The sequence below is a fragment of the Tauraco erythrolophus genome, chromosome 15 (genome assembly GCF_009769465.1).
Source record: "Tauraco erythrolophus isolate bTauEry1 chromosome 15, bTauEry1.pri, whole genome shotgun sequence".
Taxonomy (NCBI): Eukaryota; Metazoa; Chordata; class Aves; order Musophagiformes; family Musophagidae; genus Tauraco; species Tauraco erythrolophus.
Genome location: NC_141479.1, coordinates 3948772 through 3964224, shown reverse-complemented (window position 1 = coordinate 3964224; position 15453 = coordinate 3948772). Strand labels below are relative to the sequence as shown.

At 38.0% G+C, this 15453-nt stretch overlaps 1 protein-coding gene across 2 annotated transcripts in view; it reads left to right on the top strand.

The window, feature by feature from the left end:
- Positions 1-10820, top strand: part of SLC6A2 (solute carrier family 6 member 2) — a 71756-nt gene extending 60936 nt beyond the window's left edge. For both annotated transcript variants that reach the window (XM_086620682.1, XM_086620681.1), the window contains 4 exons: positions 3859-3959; positions 6423-6590; positions 9128-9199; positions 10797-10820. In XM_086620682.1, the coding sequence (XP_086476808.1) occupies positions 3859-3959; positions 6423-6590; positions 9128-9199; positions 10797-10820 (365 nt within the window). The remainder of the gene's footprint in view (positions 1-3858; positions 3960-6422; positions 6591-9127; positions 9200-10796) is intronic.
- Positions 10821-15453: the final 4633 nt, after the last annotated feature.

The window sequence follows — 15453 nt, the reverse complement described above, 5'->3', positions numbered from 1 at the left end:
ACCAACAGATACCTTGTTCTGTGCTCCGTAGGACTTGCAAATGAACACCATACCATGGCTTTCATATCCTTTTTATCCCTTCTTTCTCACGTTCCCAACACCAGGGATCACTGAACTGCATGAAAAAAACATGTCCTTCCTCATCTTCTCCTGGACAAGAGCTTGCATGACTGTTTGTGTTTGATAGATACGTGCTCCTTAGGACAGCAGCAAGGGGCAGGTGTCATGTTTATATACAGAAGAGCAACTGAAATTTGTGAATGGATGACAAGATTACTGAGTGCTTGTGGGCCAGGGCAGAGGCCAGCAAGGGTGACAATATGGGGAATATTGTTACAGAGCACCTGATCAGGGTCAGGAAGCGGAAGAAGCCTTGTTTAGGCAACTTAAAGAAGTGCCCAGATCAGACCCTGTTTCTTACAGATGAAGGTATCGGGAGTAACTTCTCAGCATAGATGCTGGATGGGCAAACCAGAAGTGACACTCTTCTGGATCTGCTACTTGCACTCAAAGATGAGCTGCTCAGGGATGTGGGCAGCGGGCTAAATGAGTCAGAAGAGTGACCTGCCAGCATATGAAGGCCAACACCATACTGAACTGTAACAGAAGCATAACCAGAAGATTAAGGGAAGTGATGACTCTCTTCTACATGGCACTTGTTGGACTGCACCTGGAATACTGTGTCCTGTTCTCAACTCTCATTAGAAGAAGGTGGTGTTTAACTGGTGAGAGCCCAGTGGTTGGCCACCAAGATGTTCAGGAGTGGAGCACATGCCCTGTGAAGAAAGTCCGACAAAATTGAGCTTATTTACCCTGGAGGAGGCTTAGGGAAGACCTGATAGCTGCCTTTCAATACTTATAAAGAAGTTATCAAGAAAGAGAATCAGGTGTTTCACTGAAGTGCAGAATGGGAGACTAGAAGACCATCATCAAATTGAAAGGAGGAAAATAATTTTTCTATATAAATGTAATTACAAATTGAAACAATTTGCCCATAGAGTGCTTGCTGACTCTGTTCTTGGAGATCTTCAAGACCCAACTGGACAAAGCCATGAGAAAGCTATTGTGAATTGTGCTGACCTTGATTTGAGCATGAGGCTGAACTAGAGGCCTCCTAAGAACCCCTCCAACAGGAATAATTTGATGGTTCTCTGATTTGCTGTAATTCCCGAGGGCCAAAATATAGGACGGATCAATGAAAGTTTCCCTAGAACTCTTCATTTGCATACAGTGTGAGCTCATACACTGTTATGCATGTCCACAGAAGTAAATGAGCGAAAAAACAGCGTATGAGAGAAAAAACAGCGAAGTAACATTCACTTGACAGGGAAAGGGAATTAAGTGCAAAATAACTTCAAGATGGATTCAATATACCTTTTTTTCTTACTACTATATTATTACAGTGTAGTTAACTTGATTTCTCCGATTCAATTAAAAATCATATGTATGACATTAAAGGCATTATTATCATTTTTACTTTCCAAATTAAAAAAAATAAATAAAAGCATATAAAAGAATAATGTGCATCACATAGTTAAACAAGACAGGAGGGGAAAGATTGCCCGTAGAGATCCAAACGATCATTGGAGATATGACACTACTTTTTGGAAACATGCCCACAAATTATTTTAGCTACCGTCACTGAGCAGTTTCACCTCAGGGCCAGGACCTGCTCAAGGGCTTTTGTGCAAGTGGGAGGTTCTGAAGCCGTTGGCTGAGCCTATACAGCAAAATGACCTATGAAGGTCTGGCAGGCAGCGGGTGCAGGAGGCACTGATAATGTGTAGACTTCCATTCTGTCTGAACTCTGATCTCTGCATCACCGAGATGAAAGACGGTTGGCCCAATGTGAGGAGAGTAACGTGCATTTATAGTCAAATCTACTTTTCACTTCCTAATCTGTTCTTTTTTGCATATTAATTCCCTTGACAACACAAGGGCCAAATTTTCTGTGACATTTAACAGATCATTACAGTGGAGATATTCCCAGGCAGCTGCAGTGTTTATTAGTTCAGAAATTACACTGAAATTCTCCTTGGATTCAGTATATTTAATCAGGACTTGATCATAAATTGTAAGCATCTCTTACTTGTTTTTCACTGGAAAAGCAAAGAGATTATTTCCATATTCAAAACCAGGTCTCCAGCAAGTAATGTGGAGTTTTGTTTAAAGTACACCAGTTCCTTCCTGTAACTAAACAGGTCACCCACAGTTTTGGTTTATCCTACAGAATCACAAAAAAACTGAGTAAACGCTTTCAAGAACTGGAAAAAAACAAGCCCTTCAGGTACCATCATCTGTAGTTATAGCTATGTTCTACTTTACAGGTTGATTCTTAAAATGGTTATTTGAAGACATAATATTGAAAAAGCATGCTGTTGAAAAGCAGTCTGAAAGCATGACCTACTTATCCCCCATTTTCAGTAGAATTTGAACGCAAAGCACTATTTGAGCTCTGGGTAGATCTGTCTGGAAACCTGTGAATAAAATTTTTGGAGATATCTAGTCCTTGTCTTTGACCTTCTGCACAATGATAAATTTCACTCAGTATTCATAGTAGTTGAAATTCAGTCCCTTTAAAGTTCACAGAAGGCACTGCAAACAGAATTAGATTAAATTTAAAGAGCATTTGCAGATCCTTTTGGATACTTTGCTTCACCTGTGCATAATATAAGTGGGGGTAGAAGTCAAAAAGTTTTCACTCAAATGTCCAGACCTTGTAAATGTGTTACATCCTGGCTGCGTGTAAAGGACTAACTCAAGCTGTGTTACTTATTTACATTAAATAAATCCTACTGAACCGAGCCACATGAAGAGAAATAATTATTATGGTAAACTACACATCCTCTCTAATGAACAGATATTCATGGCAAAAAGCTGCATTTCTGCTGTTTACGTAGTTTTCCTGACAATAGAAGTCTTGCACATTACTTCTTGCATGCTAGTATACAAAGTTTAATACTGAAATACTGGATGTTACCATCAAGGATTTGATAATTATCAAGCCTTCCATGTTTCTAAATCCATATTCAATATTCCTGGTACAATTAGGAGGACTTATGTCTTCATATAATGATTTTCACATCTCTCTGCTGTCTTAATTACCGTAGCAGGTAAAATTTCTGACTACTCTTGGTTTTTACTGATACAAACAGATCATGTATCTTCTAAGGTATCTACAGCAGCGACATTACTAGATATTTACATGCATACAGAGGCAACAATTTGAAAATTCTAGTAGGTATTATGATTTTCAAAAACACACAGGATACTTGTGTCTAGTTAATGTAGTTTTGCACATACTTACACTAAATAGTAGAAGCATCTACCCAGTTCCTTGGAAAGGTGATAAAAGGTGAAATGACACATAATGAACATCTGTGGTATTTAGTGAAACACAAAGATAAGTGAAGTATGCCATTCAGTGGAAAAAATCAGCCTCCTTTGATAAATGAAGAATTGTGGGAATCTAACTCATTTTCAGCAAGCAGTTTGTGTGAGTAAGGGTCTGGGTTCTCCTCAGTGTATTCATAATAGTATTGAGTGATTAGGTTATGATAGTCTACAATTATTAGAAAAAGAAAGTGTCCCATTCACAACTTCAATTCTAGATATTTGTGAAATGCCACTTTTCAGTGGTAATGCTATTTGTAACAGACCTTAAGTGCTCACAGGCATTTAAACCTTGGATACAATGATGTCAAAGACACATCTAGTCATTGAAAGCACATCAATGTTTTTATGTCTTGTAATTTGGAAGTCATTATTGTCTACTTTCTGAAAAAGCAGATGTTTTTGGGTATACCAGCATCTCTTCAGTGTAGAGTTATGCCAGTCTGATGTTTGCATCCCTTCTAGGTGTGGACAGATTCAGTGAAGATATCCAACAAATGATGGGCTTCAAGCCAGGCCTCTACTGGAGACTGTGCTGGAAATTTGTTAGCCCTGCTTTTTTATTGGTAAGTGTTTATAATTATTTCATCATGGAAAGAATGACAGTATGTTGCTTCCCGGAATATACAATAGGTACCAAGAGCAAGATACTCATTGCTATGCCTGACGTCATCAGGTCGACTAGAAGCCGCTCCAATTTAATTCTTTTTTTCTCCTCAATGGCACTGCTTATATTTTTGTATAAAACACTTCAGTTGTGAAAGAGAAGCTAATTGTGGCTGTGGTCATCTTCTGTTCCTTCACTTTAGCGGGATTGAAAGAAAGCAGCTTTTCTTAGGGAACTGAACACCTAGGCAGCATTCTCCCTGTCCCTCCAGCATCAACGCATATTAAACATACATCATTCTGTTGGGAAAATAAACTAACCAGGGATGAGAAAATGCATCAGCAAGAATTTGGTTTTCATTGGAGGATATAAAGATACCTAAATTGTGGAATGACACCTTAGAATAACCAATACGCAACTATACCCAGTAATTAGCTATGTGAAACACTGAAGAGATGTATTATTAAATATAGCTTGTAAGCTGCTCGATGTGAAAAACAACTGCTTCATTACATGTGGGGAAAAAAAAATCCTGGAGCGTGAATTTGCTTGCTTTGTGTAAAGGTTAGGTTCAGAACTAAACTATAGTCTTATACTGGAATCTTCTCCTATGCATATTTGTAAATCAAAAGGTCAGGATGAATAATATGGACATTTGACCTCACTATGATTTTAGGAGACTATTAATTGCATTAAAGCTGTGCATTCTTAAAGCAGTACTGGTATTCTAAAGATACACTGGGTAGGCTTTTATGACAGCCTTCAGGTCCACTTTTTTTCTTTTATATAAAAGCTTCTGACCACAATTCACCACTAAGCACCTACCAAGCATGTATTAATTATCCTTTTAAACACTGTTCTATAGAGAAACTTGTATGGAACTATATCCTGCAGCACTTCAAATGGGCTGACTCAAGTAGAACGGAAGAATGCTGCACCAAGCATCCTTACATGCTACATGCTATGAGACTGTTGAAAATTTAAATTTTACAAGGAGCAGAGTTCTAGCAAGCTAGCTAGAGAAAGCTGAAGTCATTATCAGTGTAACCTTCAGGCAGCTTAAGATTTCTTGGTGAAATGTCTTCGGTACCTTCCTACTGAAGCCTAAAATCATAAGGGTCAGAACAAACCTGTAGGTATCTTTCAGCCATCAAAATAACACAATATCTTTTCCAGCTGGAAGCGTCAGCTTGGAACATATCAACTTAACTGCTGGTACCAATATATTTTAAAATCCATAGGAATGATGTCACACTGGGTAGGGAACATTAGGCAATTTTGTTATAGCCATACATTTTCTTAATTTTCTAAAAGGCAACACAGACATTATAATCGATTTATAGGGAAAAAGTAAGTAGTTTACCTTCTTACAGCCTATCTTTTGGGTTCATTACTCAATACATTAAGAAAATAAAGCAAATTATTGACCAAAATGGTTTAACTTAGTAAATCATAAGTGAAAACTATAAAGATGGTCAGTAGCATGTAGTCCACTATTAGCCTACATAATTTAAAATGCTAGAAATTCAGTTACTTGATCCAAGAAACAGCTTTTTTATACCACCTGTAGGAAGCACACAAACTGCCTCATCAGAAGACACTGAGACATAAATAAATACAAAGACATAAGTAAATACAAATTAAAAAAAACCCCACAGATATAGTTTCTTTGCTATATATAGCTTAGGATAATTCTAACTGGATTTCACACTATCAGCGTCTGTTAGCCCACACCACTAGTCTCCTCCTGCAGCCTTTGAAAGCCTAGGCTCAAAAATACTCTACTTGAAATTGCTATATTGAGCACAATGTATAGCCCCACAGAACCAAATCGAGGAACTCTGCATATTACACAACCCCTATAATTTTAACAGCAGGGAAATAGGGTGGTACTCCACTCTTTCCTTCTTGAATCTAATACTGGACAGGGTAACACCAGCAGGAAATAAACAACAACTTTGTTTTCCAGGCCTTAAGGCTGCCTGACCTTTCCTCAGTAAATGCATCATGCTGACGTTTGCATCATGCCTCTCACTGAAAAATGGGTACGATATTTCTAAATGAAGTCTAGTGTCTCTGGGAAACAAAGGGGAAAGATGCTGCAGAGGTTTTTCTTGACTACAGAATCCCTTTCTTGTATCTGTGACACTCATTTAAACGAGTAGCAGACAACCACCTGATCCTCCCACCAAAATATCAAATAATCTGTGTCCAGATTAGCTGAAATGAACTATTAATACCAGGAAGTGCATCAAGAACTTCAACAGTTTAAGCAGTAAGAGGTACAAAGTCAATAGGTGAAGGTAAATGGTAAAGCTGGGTTGAAATATATCTTAGGGTGGCTGAAAAAACACATGAAATCAGCTTTCTACTAAGCTTCTTCATCTCAAAACTGTGGCTCATTTTATTCTTTCTTCCCTAGTTTGTCGTGATAGTCAGCATAATAAATTTCAAACCTTTGACCTACGATGACTACACCTTCCCTCTCTGGGCAAATCGCATTGGCTGGGGAATAGCATTATCTTCGATGATACTTGTGCCTGCCTATATTATCTATAAATTTATGAATGTGCGTGGGACCTTTAAAGAAGTAAGTGGAACACTAATAAATCGTCATGAAATGTTGCTATGAAATGAAATGGTTGGATCTAAGATGGCAGTTAGTTTCTCTTACTCCTGAAACTTATTACTTACGAGTGACCTTTTGGATCCAACTGTCAGATGGATTGGAGTTTTGAGGTGGGATTACTGCATGCTGTTTTAAGTTTCGAGATAGACATGAGCTTTTCAGAAAGCACCATAGTAATCCTGAAAAAATTATTTTTGATGTAGGTAATTAATCCAATTGATGAGATTATTTTTTCCTTATTAACGAAAAAAAACACAAATTACAGTATCTTCACATTCAGTTCTGAGGTATGGTCTTCACATAGTTCTACCTAAACAGAGTTCAGTCCAAGGTATGCCTTATTCCCTCTGTACTGGAGTGTTGCAAACTATTATATATAAAAAGTTAATTCAGATCTTTCCTATCTTAGCATTATAAGAGTCTCTAAACACATATCAACATGCTGGGAGGGTGGATGTGCCTCCAAAGTAGCCCTGTGTTCAAGATGGCCTTTGTTCACTTAATGAGCATCCAGCAAGGAAAGAAGAAATGCTTTACTGGGTCACAGCAATAGATCCACTTAGCCCAGTGTTCTGTCTTTAACAGTAGCCAATTCACATTTGATTTTCTGACAAATATTTATCTGCATCCTCTATTTACTAGAATTATTTCAGCATTTTGTCAAGGCTAGAATTAATGCAGATTTCTCTATTGTGTTCATCACTAATATCAAAATGCTTGAAGAAACTTAACATTCAAGATAGACCAAAGTGCTGAAATAGATCTGGAAATAAAAAAAATTCTGATATAGACACCGCTTACAGTCTCATCTAGGCTGCTGCTTTTTAACTACTTCAGTAAAACAACCAGGGTACTGGACAGCAGCATCTTGCACTACATAAACCCACTTCATGCATAATATGTCTGGTTTGTGCACTGAATAAAGCGGAAACTGAGGGAGAAAACAATTTGTGACCATCTTAGTCTGATGATTTGCCCAACAGCAAGAAGTTTAACATTGCAACCTTAATAACGTTCTTTTAACTTCATTTATATGTTCATGTGTAATATTAATATATTAATTCTATCTAAAAGAGCCCGCTTCTATGAGAAAAAAACACATCCTTATTTCCTTACAGTTCAACCCTCTGTACTTTTCTTTATTTATGACTTCAAAATGGCACAGGATTAAGGTTCACTGATGATATTAATTTTACCATCACTGTCATAGTAAATTATCTATAGTCTTAAAACCTCTAATGGTGCTCAGAAGCAAGACTCCCCACCCCTATATACAGTATCAATTTTTGTCACATCATATGTCATCATTTTATACCCTAATCTAGACTCTCTGACTTATCCTAGTTCTATTGCTCTCCCTTCCTACAGCTGGAGTTACCCAACGGTGTAGGAAGATATTGATGCTCTTAGGCAAATCTCTGAATCACCACCCAGAGAATTAAGCAGAAAATAGGATCTCACCATTTACCTAGATAGGGCACATCCCCTTCACATCAACCTGGCAGGTCCAGAGGGACAAATGCCTTGTTTCTGGAACATTATAGTCACCTCACTGAATGTTCACCTCAGAAAGGCACCTCAAAGTGGGAACTCTTCACCTGCCTTTTCATCAGCCCCAACATCTCAGTGTTGTGCACAATGTCTAGCACCCATTTCCAACAATTTTGTAAGCCCTTTGTTTTGTTCCATTCCTGGGGCTTTACAAACCCATTTTCTAGTAGCACCTAAGTGTCGAAGAATAATTTGTACTGGCCCCACAGGCTTTTGCCAGCTTGCACAAGTATACTGATATTGGGATGCAGAAGCCTTTGGCCAAAAACACATTTGCTCTTTGATTTTGTAGTGTTAGCAAGTTCTGGTTTGTCTTTTATAGCTCCTGTAGGACAGCAACTTCTCAGCCTCCCTGTAAGAAATATAGCAAAAGGCTAATTTATCACATCGAACTATCGTAAGATGCGATGCCCTAAATTGCGACTCTTAAAAGCATGAGGAAAGGTGTGCATTTAGACTAATGGGAACTTCCTTGAATTGTCTGAAAGCTCATGATAAACCAAAATCTACATGTGATCCCAAATGGCACAGCAGAGGGTAGACAAGGGAGGTGAGCTGGGAAATAGTCAGTACCCTCCTTCGTCTCCCACTGGAACTAGTCAGCCTCATTACGGCGCTAACAGAAAAGGGTGAATTTAAGGGAGGTAAGGCCTGCGATACCAACTTGTTCCTGCTATTCTTTTCCATAGGCACTTGCTAAATATGTGGACTTAGTATTTGCATAAACTTTCTACTGTTGCTTCTTATATTAAAGGCTAATACCAAGGGGCTTATAAGAAGCTTGTACTCTCAGTGACTAAGTTAAAGTCACATGACGCAGTGATATTAAAAATTTAAGTTATCGTTTTAAATAAAGTTCATGCTTCTTCCCCATTATAGATTGGGGATTACAGACATAATCCCACTTCATATGGCTGACTTTTTCCTCTTCTTCCCATCTGGTTTAGAGACTAGCTTACTGCATCACACCTGAAAATGAGCACCAACTCGTGGCCCAAGGAAATGTCAGGCAGTTTAAGGTTTGTACTCTTCTCACCATACCTCCTCTCCTGATACCAACCCTTTCCTGCCTTTAGCAACAACTACAGATTTCCACCAATCTCCTCATAGTGGAAACCTTTGCAAGTCTGTGGTTCTTTTTTTCTGCCAGTGTGACAAGATGCAGGAGGCTCAGTACCATATACATCAACTCCAGTGGAAGGCTTTTAGCACCTTCCTTACTCAACTAAGCAGAACTCACAATTTTACAGATCACTTGAATCCAGTATTTTAGGTTGTATTTGAATATAGGAAGATCTTACCAAAAGACTAAGGTATTTCCAAACTATCACGTGCATTTGAACAGGTCATAGCCTCTCCCTCAGTGATTGCACAGCAATCCGAAGTCACTTTTCCTAAACTCCAATTACATACCACAACACATGGTAAACAGCAAAACAAATATCCAGTGTCAGAGCTTCAACACAATGGCCATTTTGAAATAATGTACCAGGTTATGTGGAATAGGCTTTCTCCACAGGCCTACAGTTGATTGAAAACACTGCTGGAGACTTCTTAAGCAGCCATGAAAAATACGCGATAGGATTCCAAACACTGCTTTCCTTTTAGCAAATAAAATGAGCTTATTGGAATAAAGTCCTTTTTGTAAAAGATAAAAAGGATGCAAATATGAAGCTTGTTACACTTATCAGCATTCATGCTGGACCACTTTCTGTCTTCAAAGTTGAAAGCAACTAGAATTATGCACATCACCTCAAAACATGACCCAGATTTTATAGTGGCAGTTTTTTGTACGTTGGTATTAAAAAAAGAAATTTGCCTTTTGCTTACTCTGAAAAATAACTGTTTGAAGTATAATTTTGAATTTTAAAGGAAATAATCCAAGTGTAGATTTATGGGATGCAGAATGGAAGCAGGAAGAAAGCACATCCTGTTTCATGACCACAGTTTATTTGATGTGGCCAAGAATATGTAGCAGCACAGCACCTCTTCCTGCCTTCTTTTTCCCTCTATTCCTGCCCTCAGTTGTCTAAAGATTTACTGTTCCAGCTGTAAGTAATAACTTGATTTTTTTCCAGAGGCAGATGTTTCTGTGTGAATGGGCCATAACCAGCCATTCCTACACAGCACCAGTCTTCTGAACCCAAATCTATAACGGCAAAAAGGAAGCAAATGAATTTTAGAAGAGATTGTACTCCAAAGTAAATTACTAACAATACCTCAAACCATGTCAAACACTAGGGCATGTTCATTTGTTGCTGTCTTTAATGAACAGCTAGGAATAGCTTTGCTATCGCTAAAGCGTAGTTAGCGATTTGTTCATGATGTTTAACTTTGTACACAAAACACTGACTACCATAACTAATTAAGTGCAAAAATGTTCTTCTCATATATGTTTGGCAGTTCCCACTTTTAAAACTGAGCTGAGAGATGACTAAATAGCCTTTATAGTCAGCACATTTCTCACTGCAAACTGAAATCCACAGAAATTGAGTTATCTGTCACTTTGAAAGCTCTTTGTAACTCTAGGTTTGTCAGCTAATGTGTTTAAAACATCTCTCACCATCATCACTTGAATCAATAATGTTATTAAATAAGTACTCTGTTCCCTTACAGCTTCAACACTGGCTAACAATATGACAACCACCAGGTTGAGGAAAAAGCCCATATGTTAAGCCAAACTGGGAATACAGAAAAGTCAAGTTCAAAGCTCCTTCGATTATGCTTGGACCAGGCTGGCTCAGAGCTTATCTACTGACTCTTTGAGAGAAGACATCTGCTCTCTGTTCTCAATGCCTCCCTTCTATTACTTGGCTTCAAATGATCTTTAAAGACTCCATTTAATTTTTCTTATATCCTTTGGTGCCATGAGATCCCTACATGACCAAAACTTGTGAGTTTTGCTATTGGCAGAAGTGGAGGAGGGAGGAGCAGAGAAAAAAAGCAATCAACATAAGTTAAATGCTCTTTTATCGCAAAGAAGTGAATTAAACTTTTCTGACAGTAATAATTACTTCAGATATTCATGACAACTTATTTTAAATCAACAACACCTGAACGTTCTTAGATCTAAGGAAAGAGTACATCTCAATTATGAGGAAAGAGCAACTTTAACTATGTACTAATGTCATTAGCTTTCTTGCCATACTATCCTTTGGGATATGAGTTTGCATCCTTCTGAAGTGAAGACTCAGTGCTTCATTTTCAGTGGTTTGTTATTAGTTTCTTCTCTTGGTGAAGAAGGTTGTCTTTGCTGTCTGTATATGTCCATGCCATTTTCTGTCCAGTTTAATTATACAAGCTGAAGAGCAGCAGGAACAGAATTCCTGTTATAGCTGAGCGCAGAATACAGTTTAACACCACGCTGTATTTAATGAAAAATACATTCCCTTCTATCAACAATTAAAATGGCTTTATCATATGATCCACACTCCACAGACTTTTTCAACTAAGTATGAAAGTTACGTGCAAGTAGACTTTAATCTTTTTGTAATATTTTGTTCCAAATAAAGAATGTAAAATACATAGGAAGAGAGAATGATTTTTAGAATTACATAATCTACCCAGAGGCACCAAAATACTAAACTTTGGCTTTGTTCTGATGTGAACAAGCTATTATTATTATAATCTAACCTGGATTTACCTACCAAACCATAGTAAGATTGTGCTGAATAATTTAGAAGGATATTTTAGGTGTACTCAGCTCTTCAAGACTATTTCAGCTCATCTCTGGTAGCATTATGCAAGGTAGAGGATACAGAACAAACTCTGCATTTGGGTGCTGTTCTTATTCTGTGATCACTTATCGCTATAATATCTTCCTAGTGATCACTGGATTTGGTAGTTTTGAATTATTTCTTGTACTTATTTATCACTAGATCTGTAGTAATTTTCAGAGGCAGTAGCTTCTCTGCTGAATCCAGCCCAGAGATCTCTGGACCTTACCTCTGATTTTTTTTTTTGCCTTTATACATTCAGTTCAGCTTGTCTTTTAAATATATGTCATGCTTCCTCTTTTTAAAACAACCATTTAAAAGGATGAGGCTTTTTTATTTATAATATCATTTTTGTTGAAGGTTTCTTCTTCCTTTTTTAAAATAGGCCAATGTAAAAGTCCCATTTAACACTGATTTCTATTCAGAATTATGGAAGGGAAATTTCTCTCCTTATTTATCCTTTTCCTCCAATATAATCAATACTTTGGAACATACCAAGTATTGTCCTTTCCTTAAAGAGTCTCTGTGACAAACAGTAGTTTATATAAACAGGGTTTTAAACCTAAAGGCTACTTTATTCTGATTATAAAGGAAGTCATATTTTCTGGCCCAGCTGATGGCCAATAGCTGTTTAAACCCTGTTATTAAATCTATTCCAACAATAAAGGAATTTCAGATGTTGCGGTTCTAGTTCTGTAATTACACAAGAAGCCAAACAGTGAAAATATGTTGAGGGTTTCAAAAAAGCCATCCCAACTTCATAGTTAATTCCATTTTTATTGTTTGCTAAACTACATGAGAATCTTTTCATTGTTATAAAGCTTGCTTTTCAAAAATACAGCTGCTTCAGTCACTGCCTTGGCATGGCTCAAAAGCTTCTTAGTATGGATATAATTACCAAGTTTTGAAACTCTTGAGGGCTCTCTAATGTGGAGCTTTAATAGCTTGTCACGTTAGACATTGTTTGGTTTGCCCATGATTGGCAATGTTAACAACCTGCACCAATGTTCACTTGTGACACACCCCATCACCACTATCCACACAGCAAAACCCATGCAGGAAAAGTCACATTTTATCAGCACTCAGCTCTCAAATATAAGCAAAGCTATCTTAGCATGGGAGTGAAATCAGCCTTACCCATTCTACTACCAACTCCCAAGGCAATTACCTTACTACATTATTTTTATTTCTATTACTGTATCATTTCTTAGGTTTAGTGTAGTATTTATAGCTCATGAGTCCATTGCACTACTGCCATCTTGTTCTGAGGTTTTATAGACAAAGAACTTGCAATCTATACAGAAGCCAATAGGCAAGTCAGAGAAAGCAGGAATCTTACCACCAGGAATAGCTCAAATGAAAAAAAAAAAGACAACACACATTGCATGACTGCCCAGCTAGGCTTTAAGTTCAAGATGTTGCCCAAAGGAAGTCTCCCCAAAAATAACACATCTGTCCCAGAGATGAACAATGCTTTCAATTCTCCACAGAATAAGATGCTCAACTACCTCATGCCTCTTAGACGATAAATGATGCGCTCAGACACAAACTAACATCCATTCAAAAGATTAATATCTTTCTGAAGACCAGGTTTCCTTTTCCTTGATTCAGTGATACGGTAAAGAGAGTCCAATAAGAAGCCACAGCTCTGGTACCCAGCTCCTCTTTGGCACTTGCTTTGAGCTGCCCAAATACATTTTCAAAATGGAAAATATCAAATGCCACTAAGATACTAATCTCCCTTCAGTTCAACCACTTGTAATTTAAAAAAAAAAATCATCACTCAGTCAGGTCTTTATTACCCATGTGGTTTAACTGCAAGTCTTCCTCTAACTCAGCCGAGCAGGACACTCCCTCCCTCAGCTATACCTATTGTGGGAACAGACCTGCTCTGGGGACTGGTGCTCTCCCAGATATCCCTGTGGGATGGCAATTACATGCTGGTGGAGTAGGCAGCCCACTTCCAAAAGAAGAAAATATTTGATATAAGCTTATGCAAGATGCAGTATCATCTGCTTGCTAATTATGTTGGCTGTTTTGGTAACATGCCAGCAGGAAGAATTAAGTGAAGCAATTAAATAGCTTGTTTTACAGTTCTAGAAAATATTTCCTTGAAAGCGCTTTTGACAGGAAGCAGCTGTCATACATTAGCATGTCTCTTCTGACCTTCCTTCCTGTCAGTGAAAGAGACCTGCCTGTGATCCCTATTTCTAAATCAAGCTGTAGATGGTTAGTTAGCACCAAGGAAAGAGATCTTCCATTTTTTTTGTACTCCTCCTGCTGTCATTCAGCAGGATAATTCTTCATATACTTGGTACTGTTCTAAAGCTACACTTCTAGGACTCCAGAGATTTCGATTTCTGGTAGAAACAGTGGGTCTTTCATGGGCAACAAACCAAAAAGCTCTAGTGCTATTTAGTGTCCGACCCCTGTTGGAACCATATGTTCTGTCAGTCCTTCTTGTGTTCTGTCATGTCCTGAGGCATACACCCTGGCAACACTTGAAAGGCAGCTTACCATAGTGAGGGATTTTGCAGGAAATCCAGGATCAAACATGATATTTTAAATATAGAATGTAGGAGAAATACTTGGCTGTTACTATTGTACATGTTCCCTAACTGTACGTGCAATGTATGTTGTATGTAATTTTCCCAGAGGAAATTCCACATAATTGGTCATTTCTTCTCAGCATAATATCACTTAAATGCTATTATTTAAAAAGGTCAAACCCAAACATTGTGTATATACATGCACTTCTTACACTATTGTTTTGACAAGAATTACGTTCATTTTGTACCGTTAGGTTGTAGGAGGCCACACAGAAAGTTCTGCTTTCAGTGTCTCTTTTGCAGATCTTCTGATTCATACCGCATTAACTAGCAGACACTTGCTTTTCTGGGAGCAGATAGCTTTCGCTCATAACCTGGACTGATTCACTAAGTTTCATGAGGCATTGGCAATCATTTAAGAGTTTATTTCCCAAGAACCACACTTAAACCATAGATCAGCAATTTCAAAAGAGATAAGACTTACAAGTGTTTCATTTGCAGTGCCCTGTTAAAACATTTTAAAATGGGCCCAAAGGACTCAGACGTAAGACAGTTACCACAGCACAAGTGACAGTGTATAATCTGCCTGCGGAAATGATGGGTGCACTCTGAGCCTGTCAGAGCAGTAAGACAGGACATATTTGTTCTAATACACTTTATTTTCTCAGGACTAAGAGTATTTATGGTCCGCAGATCAGCTCATGTGCAAGAACTCAATCTCCTTCATTTAAGGACCAACATGATGTTACAGATGAGAACAAATTGGAGTTCTGGCTAAAGTACAAGGAGACAGATCTTCTGGAAACACTTCCAGAAAGTCTCCTCCAAAGGAATAAACTTTTTCAGTCTACCTTCCTCTGATTTATACCCATGTTCCTGTTGCTGGCTGTGGGGTGACCTAGCTAATCAATGGAAAGTTAAGCTGTCAGAATATGAAGCTAAACTGTTTATAACACATTAGAGAAGTCAGAAACAGGCCCTTGAAGTGACCTTACTAGGTTCATATCT